At 43.2% G+C, this 22,238-nt stretch overlaps 1 protein-coding gene across 6 annotated transcripts in view; it reads left to right on the top strand.

The window, feature by feature from the left end:
- Nucleotides 1–22,238, top strand: part of LOC118506779 (proteoglycan Cow) — a 79,263-nt gene that overhangs the window by 45,754 nt on the left and 11,271 nt on the right. For 5 of the 6 annotated variants that reach the window (XM_036044386.1, XM_036044387.1, XM_036044388.1 and 2 more), the window contains 5 exons: nt 5,047–5,164; nt 11,030–11,132; nt 13,567–13,599; nt 14,627–15,084; nt 20,119–20,249. In XM_036044386.1, the coding sequence (XP_035900279.1) occupies nt 5,047–5,164; nt 11,030–11,132; nt 13,567–13,599; nt 14,627–15,084; nt 20,119–20,249 (843 nt within the window). The remainder of the gene's footprint in view (nt 1–5,046; nt 5,165–11,029; nt 11,133–13,566; nt 13,600–14,626; nt 15,085–20,118; nt 20,250–22,238) is intronic. The other variant, XM_036044391.1, reaches the window with a different exon arrangement.

Raw genomic sequence — 22,238 nt, forward strand, 5'->3', positions numbered from 1 at the left:
ATGATACTTGTAGCAGGTGGTACATCTCACTGCTAGCACACCTAGCATTGGATAGAGAGCAGCGTATTGATGCTATTTACATTCGCTCTCAAGCAACGCACCTGAATATGATACGATTGGACGATAGCTCTTTCGCAACACTCGATCAAGTTGTTTCAATTGCTATGCTATTGCTCGTTGTTGTATGACGTTTTTTGTTGCTGTTTAGCGCACAATCCACCACCTGCACGCCACGGAACGGTTAAACGGCTTAAACGGAAAACTCTTTTATCCATCCATGACATCTGGTTCCACTTTACCTCTGAACCACGGATGACAGCTTGCGTTACCGTACCCGGCCAGTGAAATTGAGCGTTGATCGTGAAATGAAAAAATACGACACTGAACACATTGCACCGGTATGAAAAGTTTCTGCAAAAAACAAAACGGATATAGATATATTTGCAACCCGTGGTTTTTTTTTGCGTTCTACGTTGCATTTGTCCACGCAACTCACAAACGACCAACGTTGGGATGGTAAACTGCAACGGAGCAAAGGATGTCTCGCCGAAACAAAACAAAAACCAACTCCCGATCCCAACAAATCGAGAATGATGATGGTGATGATGGTGTAGCAAAGGTGAGCCACCACCATGTAGTTTCTAGTTAAACCTGCAATGCCGAGAAACGGTTCCGGAGCATTGTCGCTAGTGTTGCATCTGCATCCTGTGCTGAGTTGTTTTTTTTTTCTTGCAGCTTCAATTCTGAGTGTCTCTTGTTTGCAACATTTTCCGAGGAATGCTGTATCGTTTTGCAAGTATTTTTGTCTAGAGTCTATCCAAAAGCGTACGACGACCAATCAGTGACATATTGCTTTGATATCGAGCAGAATGATCTAGTGGAGATACTATCGCTAGAACATTCAACAGTGTACAAATTGGCACTGAAACACCGGCACAGAACATTCCGTCAGTTTGTTGCCAGCGTTTATTTGTCGCAGCTACAGTTCAGCTATTCGTATGATAAAAATGAGTGTGCTTGTGTGCTATTTTTCTTGGCAACAACGGAGCTATTGGTACGGTAAATATCGGTCTCCTTCGACTGGTCCCCCTGAGCGCACCGGGAAAGGAAATTTACTTTAATTGCATTAAACGATCAAGCGGCACCAACACGGCCCGCCGTAAGCCATATTGCAATTGGATTAGACAGCAGCAAACATGCATGTGTGCGTGTTTTCGTAAAGACTGGTGCAAAACGATGTTGGCAACGTTGGAAGCTTGCTGCTCGATATAATTGAAGATAAACAGAACGCCGCAACACTAAGAACCCGTGTGTCCCTAATGAAGTTACCATTTGTGGCAGGTTTCCCGCCTACACACCCAACCGACTGCTCCACCATCGTTTGCCTCTTTCCTGGCAAGCTGGGTAATAATACTATTGCTGCTGCCTGTCCGTAACACCATTTTGCTAATGGGTTTGTATTTGTAACATCACCGACCGCAGCTTCTGTTACTGCCGCGCCACACACACACCCTTTCGCACGCCCAGCACATGTCACAAGGCGCTGTCAAGTGGCGGTGATGACAAGTGGCCGGAATTCGGTGGCACAGAACCACCAGCCCGAAACTAAACCGATGAGACAATAATCATGCACAACCATTATCATGCTCCATTTAGTTGATGTAGTGTTCTGGCATCGTTTCGTCTACGAATCGTTTACCCGATATCTCCCAAAGCCGGTGCGCAGGGAAGTTTTGCGACTAAAGGTGCCGCTTTTTTACTGTGTGATTGTTAATTGGCGCTTCATACTTCGAGTGATATATTTCACCGTAAGCTGGTACAATATGCTTCTCGACTTTGAATACTATCTTCTCCGCCTTATGTTTCTCAAAAAGCCACAGAAGCTTTGCAAATAATTACTTTTGTCAATGGAGGCTCGCACTTGCTTTCGCACATCAAAAGCCAGACGTGCCACTAAGCCACCGGCTTGGTGGGGTGCCGTAATCCGTGATAACATTTTAAATGATAAAAAAATAATGTCACTGGATAATCTTCGGGGCAGTAAAAAAAGACAGAATATCAAGCAGCACCAACAAAAAGTCCGGTACAAGGGAATACAACATCCTCCGCAATTTGGGCTACTCCGGTGCCCAATTTATTTAATCTCTTCACAGTCACCGTGTCCTGGCTGCTGTTACTCGCTTTGTCATTATGCTTTCGGCTTGCCCCGGTTGGCCGATTGGCCCCTGACGTACATTTCGAGGGCGTTTAATCATTTATCTTCATAAAGCTCGCCCGCGCTAAGACGGCAAAGCTTTCAACGCGCAAACGATTAAACCGTTGGCGAGCCCGGTTTGGCTTCATATAACGATAGGTATTTGGAGGACAAATTTTTCCATTTGTCGAACGGAGGGTGGAATTTGTGTCTTTTATCACTCAAATGGGGTTTCCTTTTCTTCTGTTATATTTCAAGTAAAAGCGATGGAATCGTGGACGAACTGTTCAAAAAATTGTTTGTATGCTTACAAATTTATTTTAAAAAGGGGTAAATACTTTTATACCCTTTCATGGTAATTTTAGTCAGTAAATCCTTCAAACTCTGACGTAATAAAGTATCCCATTTCTAATTCAACCCCTATCTGAACCGTTGTGTACGCTTTCACCCGAAAGAGATTCTTTGCTCCTCGTGACAACCATTTCTGTTTCGGTTAGTATCGATCTGAAGCCAATCTACTTTTAAAGCTTGAATCTTCAAGAGTACCCGCGGAACCGGTGATGATTTATGAGCCGGGAGGTCAAAAGGGAAATTAAGAGACACTCATAAATTATCGTCGCATGACAAATAAGCCACCGACAGGCGCGTCAAACGAACGAAAGCAAGACATTATACCGAATGACGCCAGAGAATGGTACGCACGATGTAAATGGTTGGTTTTTGCTGCTCGCTACATTATTTGTGTTTATTTTCTGCTGGTAAAAGTATTTAAAAAAACGGTCTAGATCATGGTGGAAATAATGCCCCTGTATTACCTTCGCACAAAAACGAAATTCGAAGTAAAAGGTATTCGGTCCGAACATTAAACAGTTACAGAAAAATAAAATACAATAATTTTAAAAATAGCTGATGTTAACAGTGTAACAGCTCCCTCGAATACATTAATCCCTTTTACCAGCTATTAACCAGAATCGATTCAACCCTGATTCGCTGTAATATCGATCCCATTATGGCTATAATTAAACTCACTCTGATATTAATCCATCATCAGACGATTCGTTTCTGCTACTTCTACTGCTTCATTGTCGTACGCAGCTGTTCAATACGGTGCTTCATGCCCTTCGGTGAGAGAATGTTACTCGTTCCCGTTCCAATCGTTTGCTTAATATGCTCAAATCATTTCGCAGTTTCAACATGTGATACAAAGCAGTATCGTCTTATGCAAACTTTAATCATCAGAAGCAAACTTCGCAATTTGTGTCCTATTGCTCGAATCGATTTCTTTTTGTAACATTTTACCACCCTTACCGGTGTCACCTACCCTCAGAGGGAAAGTTGGTACAATTCAATAACAATTATGATTAATTTCCATTCGCTCCATCGACGTATAATTTCAATAAGTGCGCCACTGTCCAGGTCGTACTCGTGTGTCCGGATTCCCGGAGCGAACAAGAGGCAACCTATTATACTGGAACCTTGATATTAATGGTCATTATTATTTTGCCCGTACCATAAATCAATCGGTTATTAATTTTTAATTCCCTGTCGATGTGAATTACCAGCCCCGGGGGTAAGGTTCGAGATAAACGATAGAATCATATTGAAAAGATGCGGTGTACCTTCTGGTTCAATCCGTAAATTTCATGTGCCAACGGTTCGGGGCACGGTCTGGTTCGGGAGCTTTGATAAATTATCTGTTAAAAGTAATAATTATTAAAGTGTAATTATTTACATCGTTAGCACATTGATTTCATTTAAGGGTTTTTTTTTTGTTGTGCAACCACCGATTCTATCTTTCCTTTTTTTTTTTTTTGGGATCAACTTCAAAAATTTATAATCATTTCAGCTTTAGCAAAACGAAAGTTAATCTAAGGGTTTGCCTGTAGGCAACATCAAAGAATATCATGGATTTGATTCTTTTCAGTTAAATAAAAGTTGTTTATTTTATAAAAATCAAATTTTCTTGCAAATAAAATATTATTTTAAAACAAAATATTCATAAAATTACAAGGTGTTTCGCACAATTTTTGCTTCGCTAGAGAATTCTTGATGAACGTTTCAAACCATTTAATGTAAAATTGACATTTCACCTTTGGAAAAAAGAAATGGAAAACCCGAAAGAAAATGCAGACAAGAGACCACAAAACACACCCATCTTCAGCAGAACATTTCATTCGGAAAAATTCACAATTTCCTGATTCGGTGCCGCGTCATCAACCGTCTTCAAAATTTACCGAACTTCTTTTGCACGATGCAAACTTTCGAAAAAAAACCCCGAACTCATTGCCAGCTTAAAGAATGTTCCTGCGTGGGAAGGAAGAAGCAAGCAAGCAAAAAACCTAGAATGATTGAGTCAATGTGCGCAAAGCGTAATAGGGAAAACGGAAAACCAGTCCACCACTTCCGAACCCCGGTTGGGAATGCTATGGAATTCTCGGTTCCACTTGTGTTGCCTGACGTAAGATGAACATTTCCGACCGAGTGGTTGACTTCCAGGTTTCTTGTTCTCTTGTTTTCGTATTATTGCACCCTCTCCCCTCCCCAATCTTTTGATGCCCATGAATTGCGTCGGTAATGAAAGTTTGTCGAGGAAATGCGCTCACAAATTTCGCCGCGGACGGCATGTCGAATCAACGATTCATTTGTTTTCCGCTTCAGTTTTGAGTGACTAATTCTATGCCATTTACGTTTCCCTTTCGCTTGCTGAGTTATTAAGAATGCTTGAATGATTTTTTTTATCGTATTTCTTAGTAATTTTATTTTGGGAGGGTTTATTTGTAAAATATAGCTTAAATAGAACTCAAATTACAATTAACACCATCTCCCATCCTTCTTTGTCTCATTTCTGTCAGGATGACAAGAGCAACCAGCAGTCGCAACAATCGATGGATTCGGGATCGTCGATGCAGATGAAGCAGGACCAGCAGCAGATGATTCCCGAAAAGAAAAAGTGGATTCACGACCCTTCAAGTAAGTGTAAGCGATTACGCCATTCGCGGTCCACAGCAATGTGGTCCATTAACAAAATCGATCTACAGTTTCGAGGCTATAGTGGTCTCCAATTCCATTCGCTGGTTCGCTGAATTCCATTAAACCTGAAATATCCTCAAAGTAGTACTGTAAAGGTTCGCGGTGTTCTCGCCACAATTTATGCCACCCTTTAATCCGCTTAGAACACGCGCACGCCATTGTTGTGGAGGCTGAATGGTTACGGTCGCATTGCAAGCGCCTTATCGAAGGAAAATTGTAAGCTGTGTTAATTATAGTATTATTGCACGGTGAGGGTAATTATTATTCAAACCCGTAAGCTTGGTCACTGTAAAAGCTGGCCTAATAAATATCGTGGTGTAGCAGCAGCATGAACTAATTAATCGATTTTTCTCATTATTCACCGATATTGGTTTAGGATAATTATAAGTATCCGCTGGATGGAAGTTATATTACGATTTCTACACATGAAAAAGCTTTCCGTGCATAAAATAGTTAACCGACATAGTGATGTGTAGCGAGAAATTGAAATTCTTCGTTGTGTATTTTCTACAGTTAAAGTTTTAAAGCCAGCGACTCGTCATAATTAAACTATGTCGCTTTGAAGAAACATTTCTTCATTCCATTCTTTTACTCAACATGGCTTTAACACGTGTAATGTAGAAGAACCTGCAAAAACACACACACACACTATTACAAAGTGAACAAAGTTAACTGCTGTTATGACTTTTGCCACTTTCATACCCGCTCCATGTGCAAGTGAATGTGCATCTCACATCGTTTCTTGATGCAACTGATTGCTGTGAAAATGCAGTCAAGCGCAGTATGCAGTTTTGCAAAGCGTAAACATAAAGCAGCGGAAAAAGTTACAGACCTTTCCCCGAACACACGACCATGAGTAACCCCCCCCCCCCCCCCCTTTACTACATGTGTTTTCCAACGACCAAACGAGCTGGAGCTCGCTTTTTTGTTGTTATTTAAAGAAAACTTCCGCATAACTTAGACACTTCACTGCTCCTGTGTGCTGGGCGATTGTTGCTAAGAGGACATGGAACAATATGTACGCTGCATGATGTTTCATGACCGACGAAACACTTCAGGGGTTGGCTTGCAGGGCAAACGATGTACTTGGCCCCTTTGCGCTCGTTCGTATGAATGTGTGTGTGTGTGTGTGTGTTTGATGCGTGAATACATGCATACATATCCTTCCGGTGCACATCACAGGAGTGTCGTAAAATCAAAACTCAACAAGCGAAGCACAAAGCGCAGTCTGCCGACGATGGTGCTTGCTGTGGCTGCCTGCCCCGGCAGTCTCCAGGACAAAGTTGCGCCAAATTATCCACCAGAGTGCACTACAAAGCTGGGCGGAACGGTTCTGTAAAATGGGCATGCTTCTCGCTGTATCAGCATCTAATAGAATAGTGGTCGTCGAGTGGCGGTGGACATACACACACACACTGTACGAGAAGTGGAGTATATTTTCACGAGAAATCGGTGAACCAGATTTCGCCATGCCGAAAACCGGGCGCCGGATCTGGTTTCACTCTCGCAATAACTTCGAAGCGAGCAAAGGTTGTTTGCAGTACGGTTTCGCCTTTATGGGGTGCGATAGTGGCAAGATTATGAACTTGCTACTCCCAGGCCTCTGCTTTCGGAGTGCAATTTATTGCCATTGAGCTGTGCAAAATGGTGCGCAATATTACATTTATCGATCATTGTTAATGTAGTCGGTAGAACGTAACATTATTATGTTCGATATGGCTTAATGGGTTTGTGCCTCTCATTGGCCAGAGTATTGTTAAGGTTAAATTATCATTTGATTCTTACTATACTTACAACAAATCACGCTTCATAATTTTGAATAACTTTTATGTCCCAAAAACAAAAGCCATAATGGAAATAAATATACCGTCCCGGTCTACTCTATTATCTCAATGACCTTTTTTGGACAGTTCTTCAAAAGTTTTCTCATTGTGAGGAAAAGGAAGAAGGCTCACGAATGCACCATAAGACAAAATGCAGTATATTCAACGCGGCAACGATCGTTAAAATTTACCACGCTATCCGGCAAACGTAACTGCCACGCTTGCTCACCCACGTTCACCCAAGTTGATGTCATCGGTTATACTGTACACGGTGCAGTAAAGCGCTCCGGCACGATGCTCTGGGTACATCCATCGTAGTCCTATTTGAAGCTTGCCGTATGATCTCACTTGCCCTGGAACATTGGCTACTAAGTGCCTCCGTAGTTCCTTCGTTACGCCTCCATTCCTTCGGTGCTACACTGTCGACATTCTGGCCGAGGAGGGAGACTATAAATTTGCGAGATAAATATGATTATTATGTAACGTTATTGCATCTCTGTACGAAATGTGCAATGGCGCCGGAGATGCTAGTGCCCGTCTAGGTAAGACACGCAGAATGGAATGTAAGCCATGCCATTGCTGGCCCGGCCCACTAATATGTTGCCGGTGATATACATACCTGAGGTGCATCGTGGAAAGCTATTTGCTCGGCCTCGCTCCCATTCTCTTGACTTGTCCTTCTTCAAGAAAATTTCAATCCCTAGCTAACTGAATCATCGATGTACGGCCACAGCAAATGATAAACGCAACCAGGCCCATGGTTTGCTGTATTGATATTGATGAAATGCAGACAAACATAGGCAGGCCGGGTGCTCTACAGCAAGATCATCTATCGTTGTTTCAAAATGACTGCCACCGTGACAGTACGCCCGTGCGCTTAACGTTCGAATAAGACGATACAAACCACGAGCCACGGGCGCATAGCTACGCTACATTCTATCGCTACTGCGCTGCATTCTGCAATGCTTGCAAGCGCAAGAATTAAGGTGCTTGCTGCAGAAATACGCCGTGCTTTTCGTTTCTTCTTCTCTTCATCTCCTCACGAGTCAGCGAGTCAAGGAAGCAAAAGTTTTTGCATAATTCTTTCCGGATGGATGGTATACTGGAACGCACCCAACATCACTCGCTCTTTCTCGCTTCTAACGATCTGGGCCCTCCATCTGTTGCCATCGGTTCCGTTTCTCGGTCCATTCGCACGAACATTATTCGGAAGTATTGGGTGAAATTTACGAGATCATTTTCAACTTGCCTCTTCCCGTGCCTTAGCATCGTGGCCAACCATCCTCAGCACCGGTAGTTTTGACGAAGGTGCAACGTGTGCAACTCTGCCCGGTTTTTGAACCGGGTGGCACCAGGTTGGGTGCCACCACTAGCTCACTCTGCTTCTGTGCTTCAAGAAAATCGTTTTCTAGGGCATCAGCGGCGGCATATCGTGCCTGTTGAAAAGTTTGTCAGCAAGTTGAGTTAAAAGTAATTTTCGAAAATGGGCAAAGAAGAACTGGGACTGCGTCTTTAAAGTTGTTGTAGAAGGAAGCCCGTATGGGAAAGGTTTTGTTGGTGCTATTTTTCATTTCAAAATTGTTTATCACTTTGCTCGCTGCAAGTGCTCGTTGTTATGCTCATTCTTCAATTTTAAACGCATAAGGTATTTACCCGCCGAAAACCATGTTTTTACCTTAATTGATTTTTCTATAACAAATTTCAATCCAACCAGCAATGGAGACGCCTGGTACTTTGATTGAGCATCAATGGAGGCGCCTGGTTGTTCGAAGAAACACTTTACACGTAAAATCGACACATTCATCGTACTTCCATTCGAATTATTTCACCAAGTGGAATCGTATGATAAGTTCACATCGAATGCTCGTGTGACTTCTTTACAGTCACATCAATTTTCATCCCTCAACTAACCACCCAAGCAAGAGGCAAGTTATGACAGAAGCATTGTCCTGCCGAGTCATGGTATGCTTCTGGGTTATCTTCTTCTTCTTTTTGTACCTCTCGAAGCGCTCCACGTGGTGGCATTCTGAACTCATCTGCATGCGCGCGGTTATTATGAATAAATTTGCATAATGCCTCACCAAACCAACTTCACAAATGCACACCGGGACAACCGCGACCCAATCACACCTTAAAACTAAGCCACCTCTAACGGTGTAGAACTGTCGTTTGTGTTTGCGTTGCGGTCGTCAATATCATGTGGCCTGGAAACTGGTGGGAAACCCGACAGAATCGTGATGGCCTCATTTAGTATAGCGCCACAAACGGTACGCTAGACACAGCTCGAATGTCGCGACCGTTGCAGTGTCACCAGCTGTCTGACCTTGAATGTGAGATGGAGGGAGGGAGGGAACCTCTGGAGTGAAAATTAAAACCGAACCCAGAACGGTGAAATGACACACAGAAATAAGCAATGAAATAGAATAGGTGTGTCTACGTTACGCGATACGGTGTGGGTTGTTTGTTTGTTTTTTTTTTTGTGCTTTTTAATATTAACCTTTTGCAAGCGCTTCATCAAAAACGTTATTAGCAACGGGTAACATGGCGGTCTGAGTTCGGGGAACAACGGTGTTAGTTGTAAAGCTTCACGAACCACCTGATTTCTCTGGCATAGAAGCGTATGAATACGGAGAACAATGGCTGCTCGCACATAGATTAGTTTTGAATAGTAGATGCCATGCAGGAATATTACAATTCATGCTGTCTCTCATATGTCATCGCTCATAAATGTATAAATGAATGATGCAAATTTTCAACAAACACCCAAACGAGGTAAATGAACCGATACGCAGATATTCAAAGTGACAGGTCGTCGAGGTTATTGTGGACCTACTACTATAAACTCTGTGCGTCTCTCGGGAACGGATTAGCCCCGGTTGAATACACTATCAAATAGCTTGAACTGTTGAAGCTATCTAGATTTATCGCCCACCGATGTTATCTATTTTTAACCACCGACTGTATAAGCATTGATTTTTGTGATCGTTCGCAAGTGGAAACCCACCCGAAGCACATCTGTCTAAATGATTAATTAGAATAAATTTCCATCATTTACCTTGCGCTGACGCACTACAGCTTTTGCACTGCGTAAAATAAAACAATAAGATTCAAGGGTGTTCTGCTTGATTACAAAACCACATCATCCATAGATTCCAGCACCAACCGCGTGAAGCAACGGGCTAAATAAACAACAAACGCTCAATTCACCAGGTTCCATAATTATGCAAGCTCTTTTCAAAGTGCAGAAATTGCAACGATTGGTGTTATACCGTTGCAACGGATGGTGAAGGTTTGGACGATGAACGAAACTCCTCGCGTGAAGGGTTAAACATGTGGTGCGTGTTCAGTCTCGCTTTCGTTTGAATTCATTTGTTTTGTCTGACAGTATGATACACTCGAACCCAGCGTTACATTGCCCAGGTTGAGTGTCATTTATGTGTTGTGTGTGTGTGTTTAATTCTCCCAATTCAAAGACTGCGTCTGTGAGCCGCAGTACACCACCTTGTAATGCTACCAGGATAATGAATAGCACAGTGTAGTGGAGCACTCGTTTTTTCCCCCCGCACAAGAAGAGAAGAAGCATGAAATATGGTTTCCACTTTGAACCTCACATCACCATAGAAACCGGAGTGTCTCCGCATTTACTGCTCGGTGGATCACGGATGGTTTCAGCTTGTCAACCTGCTACGGTTCGTAAGCAGCATGAATATTTCACCTTACATCAATGCACGGCATACATACTCTCCGAGTACGGTTTCCGCCGTACGACAACAGTGTGGTTCTGGTTGTGGCTAATGATACGCCGTCCCGGGCCCAACCATGCCCTACCAGCCGTACCGTGTGCTTGCACCGGTTATCTGTCCTTCGTAGTGGGCTTCCAACTCGAGGGCGACACGAATCGACACCTTTAGAGTGTGGGTGCCAATTCATAAAATGGCGGATATTTCATTGCTCGCTCGCTTCTTTTCCTTCTCCCGCACAGGTGACCTCTGCAAACCGCTCAACTGCAAGAAGAAAGAGCTCTGCCTGCTGGAGGACGCGTACACGGCCGTCTGCGTTTCGAAGAAGGAACTACACAAGAACAAGTAAGTACTCGGTGCACGCAACCTTTGGGAGTTTTGGGTTTTTTTTTTGCTATTGTGTTTCCATTGCGCGTGCCTGCTTCCCCGTCCTTCACCTACTTTACATAGTACGTCGCATCCCCTGCGATCCGGATCTTCGTTCGTTCTCGTCACCCGAGGACAATGGAAAGGGATCGCCACCACCAACATCACAATTTTCCTCGAATTTGTGGGTTTGTTGCTGTTACTGTTGTTGTGTGTGCATTACGTTCCGTTGTGCGTTTTACTTTCACCCGACAAGCCCATGTTCACTCTGCCACTTGTTCGCCCTCTTACCGCCACCCAAAGCCACTTCGTGCCCAGGTTTGTGCCAGGGCGCCAGATGGATCCAGGTAAAACAGAACCAATCCCCTTTTAGTACAATAATGCACACGTTTGTAGCCGAAAACTGTCGGCTCTTGTTCATACTCTCAGAAAAAGCCTTCTCTTTCCATCATCATCGACTGTTGTGGGCTGTTCACTGTACTAGCAAAATAAAAAAAAATCTTTCTTTCCAACACTTCCTGTCACAGTTTCTACTATCTTTCCGTTCGGTCCTTTCTTTGATTGTTGTGCCCAGCCCGTACATTGTTCAGGCTGACGCGTGCAGGCCGCAGCCACCTGGTGATTTTTCTGTCTGTGTGAGTCTGTTATGGGGTTTTCTGTTTTCTGGTACATCTCATCACTTGAAATGTTTTCATTTTACATCACGACAACCACGGGACCTGTTGTACACACAAACACCGTAACTTCCGAAATAAAAATCCATTCAATGTTTCACCAGCTACTCGAGGCCTCACGGGTCGACAGAAAACCGCATTGTTGTGGTCGGAAAGGATCTCAGGAAATTTCGTCGAAAAATAAAAAAAACACCAAGTTCCGTTACACCATAAAACCCGGTATGGCAGAAATCCATTACCCGAGTTCGAGCCCCTAACCCTCGTTGTTTAGTCGCTGTAACACAATTTTTGTCGACGTCATTTGTGAAACGGTGAAAAATAACTTTACCGAGCTACCTGGAGTGAACTTTAGCCCTGATAGAATTTAATGCTATTTTCACTCACGTACCTGATTGTGCGTTGTGCCGTTTCTTGTCCCCAAACTTTGACGAGCGCTCGAATGGGTGAGAATTGGTTTTTTGTTGCCTTTGTTTTGTGCTGGTAAGACGTACCAGATTAGTTTTTCAATTAAGTCGACAACAATCGGACCATATACACCTGGTTTACCAGCAAGTGGAAAACAAAAATCTGAAATCTATTACAACTGTCAACTCATGAGCCAAAATGACAGGAACACAAATTACTTTTATTCCGTCGACACGTGGTTGCTTTTTTTATTGCTATTCTGGGCAAAGTTATCTCTTTTCACACCTTTTTTTCTCGTGTGAGGCACCTTCGCACTTTCAACTCAATGAATCATGTGTGATAAAACACGTTTAATACAAGTGCACCTTCGAAAAGGTCGATCGGGTAAAGTTTAATGGAAATTTGTATTATGTTTACCACCCCTGTGCCTGTCATGACCTTCCTTATCTTTTGTTCTGCTCCGTACCCAACTCGATGGGGGGGTTGAACTGTGCAGAAATGTCAACGACATCAGTTGAGTTCATTAATTCACTTTTCAACACTCGAAACCAGTTTTAAAAACAACAGTCGCCCGAATAAAAAAACGAGCTTAAAGAAATAAATAATCTTTCTACGTAGAGTAGTTTGACGGTGCAGACGCGGTGTGGTTTGCATAATTTTATTCCTCTCCCCATTTCTATGTCACTTTCGGCTGGAAGATGAAAGAAGAATATGGGACAAATGCAAATGAAGGCGAAAAGATGCAACAAAATGGACGCTGATTGAGTTTGCGTTGTGTTGCAACTTGCCTTGGTTTGGTGTGTTTTGTGAAACCGGGCTTCTTAGGGGTGAAAAAAATAAATAAAATCGAATTTTTAGCTTCGTGGCAAGTGGTAGCTTTTGCTTTGTTTGTTGCAGAAGACTGTATATAGTGTGTTTGAAGTACGAAGATACTCTTACGAGAGTGTGAAAATTAAATTGCAAACGTTGGATCGCTGATTGGGTGATGGCGTATGACTAAACGTACGGTTACGTCCAAGGTGTACACGTATACGACCCTGATTTAGATTTCTTTTCTGCTTTGCTCAACACGTTAACATGTCCCACATAACCAATTTGCTAAAGCAATAAATTACAGAAGACGTTCACTTATGTGTTGTGCTGTTCCCTTGAATGCTTCGAGATTCGAGGATCGTACTGTGGCTTATTTATTTTACACATTTTTCCACACTGTATGAAGCAAAATGGATTTATGTCTACTCCATTCCTATCTTATTTTTCTCATAAAGAAATTCATCAGTTGTATTTCTTCTACTCTTTTTCTATCAAATTCTTTTCTGTTTGTTTCCTTCCAGATTCATCAGCAGCTATAATTCACTAGCAAACAGGTGCAACCTTTTTACTATTCTCTTCTTTATCTATCCTTTGCATGTCATTTCCTTAATCACTTACTACTGAATGCTAGTATACTTATAAATGTATTTTAGTTTTAATAGTGTAATGTAGTTATTTAGAAGGCATTTTTGAGACATAAAAGTTTCTATTATTTGTATTATTCTCTATAATAGACTGCATGGTTTGATACCTTTCGATATCCATATGCAATTGAATAATGTATAAAATGCAATTAAATAGTTTAATCACTTATTTTCAAAACGAGTAACATATCCTATTAATCCAGGCATGTCAAAGAGCCCCAAGCTTTGATCAAGTACAAAAGTATCAGATAAAGATCAGCACAGCAAAAATTAGCTTAAAAGACCCTATGTAATCGAAATTTCGAAACAAAAATGCCTTAACTATCCTAAAAGCTTCTAAAGCGCTTTAAACGCGAATCAAAATTGCAAAGAGCGACATAAAATGGTATGATGAAAATGCGGCTTCAATCCGTCATATGCAAATATAAATAAATAAGCAGTTATGGATTATTTATTGAAAGTGTGCATGTCACCGATTCTCAAACGTTCAACATTAAAAAAAAAATCTAAAATATTTGCTTCTTGCGTTTAGCTTGAAAATTCCTTAACTAAACCATGTTTGACATGCCTGGCCCATACACTACATCCGCCATTGTTGGAACTTTGTGCTTTCGATCGTCATTTCTCGGAAATTAACTTCTCTATCCTGGTGGATGCTTCGACATCCAGATAATGCATGTTCACCCGGTACAATCATCCTTATCATTATCTTCCAATCAACTGCTTGCGTTTGTTTTGATTCCTAATGAAACAAAGCTCCCACCAGTAGTGCCACACCGTAATCAATCACCCGGAACACGACTCGCAGCCCGGGAAGCTGCTGCGGGTTTTACGTTCAATCTTCAACCTGACCGCTGCCAATGACAACCGTTCACCCCATTGTTCTTATTTCTTCTCTTTCTTGCACTTTGCCGGATTTGCTATCAACACCCACCAGGGAGGAAATCATTACCAAGAGCAAATACTTCGAGGAGGAAGAGGCCAAACGTAAAGCTGACGCGGAAGCAGCTGCTGCAGCGGCCGCCGCCGCCGCAGCCGCAGCAAACTCTGGTTTGAGCGGTGCCGGCGGAAGTGTCGGTGGTGTTGCCGATACTGGCAGCATGACGTTGATGGCGGCTAGTGGCGATAGTACCACCGGAAGTAACGCAAACGATGGTACGAGCAGCGGGCTGGAGCACGAGGAGCGCGAGGATGACGAGAGCTCATCGCAGGATGACGACGTGTTTTATGATAGTGAGAAGGAGGAGGACTGCAAACCGTGCCCGGTGGTGAAGCCCACTTATCTGTGCGGCAGCGACAACTGGACCTACTCGTCGCTCTGCCGGCTCGAGTACCACAACTGCATTCACACGACGGAAGTGAAGGTCAACTGCATGGGTTTCTGTCCGTGTAAAGGTAAGCAAAGCATCAACCTCGTTGCCATTTGTTGGATGGAATGAGATAATTATTTCCTGGGCAAGTAGAGTATCAAACTCATCTTGGTGCGTTTCCTTCATCAGCATCTTCAGGGATCAACGTCTTGTTTTTCATTCATCACAATATTGTGCTTGTGGTGCACAATGAAATAAAAACCCTACTTATTCTTCTTTACTTCGAGCGATTGAATGAGATATGAGCATTTTCTTGAGCAATCCAACTTTCCAGGGATTACAAAAGAAACGATTTAAAAAAAAATCATCACCTACAATAGTTAATTTGGTAGTAAACGGAAAATAAGCTCACTTTATTTAAAATTCCTTATAAGAATAAAGTCTAATTGAGTCTTACTAAGAACACCTTTCTTATTGAAAAAAAATCTTCTTTCGTTCTGAGACTTTTATGCGAATTGTTTGTTCCACTCTCTCTATACTCTTGTTCTCTAGAATAGTAACAGTACCGACCGTATGTCACACCGATGCATATATTCAGGACATGAGCATGAGACACGTGGTACATACAATCCACACACACACACACGCAACTGTTCAACCAATTACGTTTGCTTACTTTTAATTAACTTCGATTAACGGGGCCACGAGTTTGTTTTCATTTTTAATTTCATATCAACCGCTAATAAACTGCTGTGCCGTGCTGTTGTTTTTGCGCTTGGTTTGTTGTTTTCCATTCTTGTCCGTGCCCTTTCGCCTTGGCGGGGATGCGATGCGAGCTTCTTTTTCTCATCCCGCGGCACTGCGCGTGGTGCACGTGCGTAGAATTCGTACCTGAAGCATGGACAAGCATTAAACGGTTGAGTGTATTCGTCGCAAATTGGGCCAAAAAATGAGAAACCTACACCGGGGGTTCTAGGGTACAAGATGATGCTCGGTGGAAAATGTCTGTGTGGAATAGAGATGAAAAAAAAATCCATGCGCCATCATGAGCTGCTTTAAACATAAATGGTTCCGAGCGAACGTGGCTCGGATGAACGACAGCATTTTCTAGGCTGAATAGAGCATGGTGTGGTAACACACGTGTGGAAAATTTTGTTTTCATTCGGCCCCCAAAAATTCATAATCACAACAAGCTGTACTACCAATTGGACTCCCAATTTACCGTGGAAATATAGCTCGACAATTTGATTTATCTCAGCGATAGCTGATCTGATCGTCAACAAAGTCAAAATTACATAAATCGCATTTCCATTGCGTTTCCATCCTGTCAGTACCTCCCACAGCCTAGACCACTCGTCGTGACCCTCTAGCTCGCTGGCTTATGGTGGGCTGTCCGCTACCACCAAATCACAAATCCTCGCCCAGATGGGAATTTTCAATCACGTTTGCATTACACCGGCATACCCCACGCAATAAGCGCTATTTCATAAATTATTGCAATAATCTTGTGTCCGGCCGTTTGTTTGCGACCGCACCGCATCTCCATCCCTCTCGCACGGGTTTTATCTGGGTGGCTACACCGCGCGCAAGAATTTATGTCACGAACATGCTAGCGAAATTCATAAATTCTACCAAAGCCTCCAGAGGTAGAAGCGAACGCGGAGGCTGGAAAAACATGGGCCGCGAGCAAACACTTTGGCAGCACACGCGTTCTCTACCGGTAGGCGAACCGAAAGTTCTCTCGCTGTAGTCCGGGTTTTCCCATGCAAGGTAAGGAAAGAAATGTATACACGGTTTGGTGTACATGGCGGTGGTAACGCTGTAATGCCATGCGGCGTAGTTTGCCCTGTAGTCGGCAGTATATTTTCTAAGAACCAGCGCAAAGACAACGGCCATATCTCTCGACAAAAAAAAGAGCCAGGGTAAGGATACTGCGCAGAAAAGAAGACACAAGAAACAAAGCTCCATTTGCGGATGGCATTTCGGCGAAACTAAGGGGAGAGGCCAAAGTATGTATGAAGCGTGTAGAAACATGGAATCAGAAAAAAAGCAATTTAAATTATGTTTACTTGCTTCGCTCGGTACGTACTGGGCTGGGCGCTACCATGGCGTGCGGCTGGGAGCAGGCATCACTGTACCGAAAGCTGTTTTCTATTCGTGTTCGTACAGTCGATACCGATTACACTCAACGTGGATACGTTCCCATGCCCATCGCACACAAAAAAAAGCAGCCGAACTGCCAGCCAGCCAATGTTTGTCAGCATTATTTTCCCGGTAGAATGTTCACTCCTAACCTGTAACGGACCTGTTTTCATACACACAAATGTTGCGCGAGGTGAATGTATTATGTTGCGCTCTGTCTCTCTCGCTTGGTTTTTTGTTTTCGCCGTTTGGCGGTGGTGTCCATTATCCGGAACACCACTTCAAGTCTTTGCACGAACTTGACCATACATCACCGCAGTTGTGTTGTTGGGACGATGGCTATGCTGTTCTGCGCTGCTCTTGATCATGAATATGATGAAGAAGATGACGGTGTTGTGAATTGCTTTTTTTCCTCCTTATCCTAGCGTTTAATGGTGTTGCTCTTGGTGGAAACCGGAACAATGGACTCCAGCGAGCGGAATGAGCTGCCTCGAAGCACCGTTTCCAGTCGACAGTTACGCGACGTTCATTCTACATTACGAGCCAGAGGATCATCGTTGTTTTGCATTTGCAACTCTTTTTTCTTTTCGGCAGCCGCTAGAATTCGCCCTCACACAAGCAGCAATAACAACAGCAAAGAAATGAAAATGCTCAGATGGTGCTTTCGTTCTCCTTAACCGTCGGAGGACAAGTGGGAAGCATTTTTAATTTCCGCCTGAACACTACTGCTGCGCTGGGCAATTCCGTATGGCAATGGGCGAACGAGCGTGTGTGTGTGTGTGTTCTGCTGTGGAAAGTAAAAGGGTTTAGTTTTAGGGCTGATTGCTATTCAGTTCCTGCTGGGTGTGGCTCGCTTTCATCAGCTAGTACGAACGACAGAGCACATTGGTGATGGAGTGGGGGGGTGGGCTATTAATCATGGTTGGGTTGGGTGTATCGTATGCTTTGAAACAAAAGGGGTTTGGTATAAGTCTTTTCATTTTATTCACTCCAAAAAAATCTCCACTAAATCCAGAAAAAGAAATTTAGTTTACTTAATTTTCTACTCTGAATATTGGAAATCCTTGCCCATACAACCCTCTACACTTTAGCTAAGGCCTCACCTTCAACAGCTTATCCATAGTAAGTTTATCCCTCCAACTACATAATTCATCTCCATAAAAAGCTAAAGTGAGTCTCATTTAAACATTTAATCACTAGAAACTCACCAGTATAAGCTTGCCTTCCTCTTTTATAATCCAGATAATCTGTCTGTGTCAGTAGCGCATGTCAATGTGAAGTCACTTATCGTTGGCACCAATATGTTTGCATCACTCATGCTTACTACCACTGTCGGTTGTTTTGACAAATTTAACCTACCGAGGGACACACTCATACACTCAAGGTACAAGTTGTATCGAGTTATCCCAAGAGCTGCCGACAAAATCCTTCATCCTTCTGGCCACAGCTTAGACACACCCGTACGGTAACGGTCATCCACATCTCCGACAACGGCATGTGCGTGCGGGACGTGGAATAGTACCGGAGTGCAGACATAGGTGAAGCTTTTTCTGTCTCTCTAATTGCCCATAAATTCCGACCGATTGCACAAATTCCTTTTTGATGAGCTGATTGATGTAGCCGGAAAGCTGGTACGTACCGCACGGACCGGCCAGGCCATGCTGGATAAGCAATCGATGTATACGAACGTTGGGCGGCATCGAGCGAACGAACGGTGGAAAAACGCAAGACCGATGAAAGCACAAGAGCACTTTAATCTAATTATTTACACACTTATGTACGACTGGCAGCTACAGTGTCGGTCTCTGACGAGGATTGAAAAGGTCGTGGGCCAATCGATGTGCAACTGGCAACTTTTCACAAAATTCTTCGAATCGAGCTGAAACGAGTTGAGAGCAAAAAAAGGGATAAAAGCAAATCGTTTCTCGAATTCTTTGGAGACAATTTTTACCAAGAATCTGAATAGGCAATTGAAGATACCTTACGAGGAAAAGATTCGGATTTAGCTCTTTACAACTGTATGGAATGATTTTAAATAATTGTGTCTTCTCTCTTCTTCGTCTGACGACTTCTTGGGTCATGCGTTGCCATTTCTGGCTTACGAAACTTAATGAAACCACGTATTTGGATAGACAGTCCTCACCACGGAGGAACGGTACGGATGGGATTTGATCATCGGGCCTGCCAATAGTAGTGGAATAATTCTATAAACTTATCACTGTATGATAAATCTTGCCACGGTTCTATCGGCACCAACACACACTCTCTCTAGTAGTAGACAAAATGACGCAAACACGGAAACGTTGAGTGTTACGTAGACAGGAAGAATGAAGCTGATGATCGTCCCGAACCAGTAACGAGGGGAAAAAAGCATAACGAAGCAGTAAAGTAAAGTGAAAATCAGTGACGGATTCTCTTCTCCCTCTATTCCATTCAAACCATTCTGATTTAACACACACACAAAACCTTGCTAGAAAATGGATGGAAAAACTGGATGGATGATCTACTCCCTCCAGGGCACCTCCAGCATCGAAAGAAAAAGTGCAATTTTCTCTTCCTGTTGTTCAACTAGGGCAAAAGAAACAATCGTTTGCCGGTTTTTTTTTCGCCACACTATTTCGCTCCTTGTTACCAATCTTTCTGCAACGCGATTTCGATTTCATATCATTCCATTCCATTTCATCCGAATTCCTGCACTACTGATAGCTGACGGTCTGTTTGAGGATAGCTCAACAATGGGCCAAGTATACACGCAAGGGCGCGCTAGTTAGATAGGAAACACACGGAAAGCAAAGTAAGGATATGGACAGTCACACATACACACACACACTGTCAGCTGCGTTGTGTGTTTATCCTTGTTCTCATGTCAGGTTGGAACTCACATTCCAACGCTCGTTATCCGTTTCTGTTCGCCGAACTCATTCCAAATCTTTTTTCTTCTTCTTCCTCCTTTTTTTTCACGCTCATCCACCGGCAGATGCGAACCTGCTTCTTGATCTGAAAAAACAGCAACGGATGGCTGACCGGATGAGTGCGTTCAACGCCAAGTACCAGCGGACGATCGACAGCAATGACATCAACGCAGACAACCTCATTCCGTCCGGCAAGGTAAGCTGCTGTGTAACGCCGGTGGTGGCGTGGGTATGACGACTTGGGGAGTGCCCGGGACTGTGATGGATTGGTTTGGCCGTCCGACCGACCGTCCGTGTGCGCCAGTGATGCGTGATGTGGCAAAGGTGATATTGATTTTTCTCGGCATTCTTCTCAGTCCCACGACACAGAGCTCTCGTATCTTTGACGCTCTCAACCTACATCTGTCTGAGGGTGAGGTGACAAGTGGGAGTGGGCTTGGGAGGGGAGAGAAAGGCGGGAGAGTTCCGAAAACGCCATCGATCAATGTATTTCAATTTTCCGCATTGTGGCGCATCATTTCCTGACCACTACTCCCGAACAAAACGGACACGATGCACAACGGCGTGGCAAACCAGACGGGCACAGGATAGTCTTTAAGGAGGTGATTTATTCAGTGTATTAACTTTTATCACCATTCGACCAATGATTGTGGAGCGATGTGCTTCGAATTGCATAATTTGATATTAAACGCGTATGTCCATCGCCATTTGGAGAAGCTTTAGAGCTTTAAGGACACTTAAAGTTCTGCTACCTTCTTCTGTTTCGAATTATTCAGCATCATCAGGCTTAGAAATTAAACCTCTCTTTTTATATTCCTTAATGAGTGTTTTTGTGTTCCGTATAATTTCTACTTATCACGTTTAACTGCATCTTTCCAATTCTTATCCATCTAAAAAATTGTACGAAATAATTTGCCAAACCATTTGGCGAACATCTCTTCTTCGTTCAAACTAAAAACAAACTTCGATTTTCGATTGTTCTCTCATTTCATTTTTGTTGGGTCTCGCAAATGAACTTTTACCAAACCAAATTAAAATAAAAAAAAACAGCAGAATCCAAAGCATCATTAATGGAAGGAAAATCAAAACGATCCGGGCGGATCCAATTAATCCCCAGAGCAACATTTCGATCTGCCGAATCTGTGTGTGTTTGTATACTCTCACAGACGCTCACACACAGTCGCGTCCAGACATCCCTGCGGCATAATACGAGGATGATGGGAACGCAAAACCCGGCACGACAGCTTCAATGCTCGGTGGGAATTGCAATATCGCATTGGCAAGGAAGGACACATGCACCACATTACCGCATTCGAAGTGGGACCAATTCCAAAGTACACTTTGGCGGCACTACATCAACACACACACACGTTGGGAAAATGGTGATAAGATAAAGCAATTTATGTGTGTATACTCATACACATACACGAAAATGGAGACACATCTGTAAAATCCACCCATAGGAAAGCTTTAAGCCACAATGGCTACTGTAAAATTGGAAAAGGTAGAACAAAATGGGCAACGCGGGAAACCAATGATCCAGAAGAAAGAAAACAGAAGATAGGTGTCTGCATACCCGCACGCTCACACACACTCACTACACGGCTACAAATAGCCGTACATCAATAAACGGACGATTGAAACACATTCACATGGCAGTGGCACTCTCTTGGGACCAGTCTGGAACGAGCGAGGTTTGGGCGAAATTTACAGACCCGTACAGGCCGGCAGCCTGTGTCTAGGGATCAATAAAGTAGCATAACTCACCGCAATTGTTCCCATCATCTTTGTCATCGTCCAACTTTTGCGGCTTCTCTCTACAATCGAATCGATCGCTGCTCGGTCTCGGGGGACATTGCAAATTTGAGCCAAATGTGATGGTGACACAAACCTTTTCCTGCTGTTTGCGCTTCAACTTCAACGCTAATCCCTGATTTATGATGTATGGCAGAGGCGACAGCAGGTTTTTTGTTCCATGCAACAAAAACATCATTATCGGATTAAATAGCTCATGCATCATTCAAACGCATCATTATCCAGTTAAGTGATCCATGTCAGATCGTTTTACACAGGAGATTTGTGTGAGATTTGCGACAAAAAAACCCAATAATTCTACCACAATCCGCTCTAATTAATAAACTTTCTGTGCTGTAAAGAAAATTTTAGTTCACACCACTTTTGTTCA

The sequence above is a fragment of the Anopheles stephensi genome, chromosome 2 (assembly GCF_013141755.1).
Source record: "Anopheles stephensi strain Indian chromosome 2, UCI_ANSTEP_V1.0, whole genome shotgun sequence".
In the NCBI taxonomy this organism is placed as follows: domain Eukaryota; kingdom Metazoa; phylum Arthropoda; class Insecta; order Diptera; family Culicidae; genus Anopheles; species Anopheles stephensi.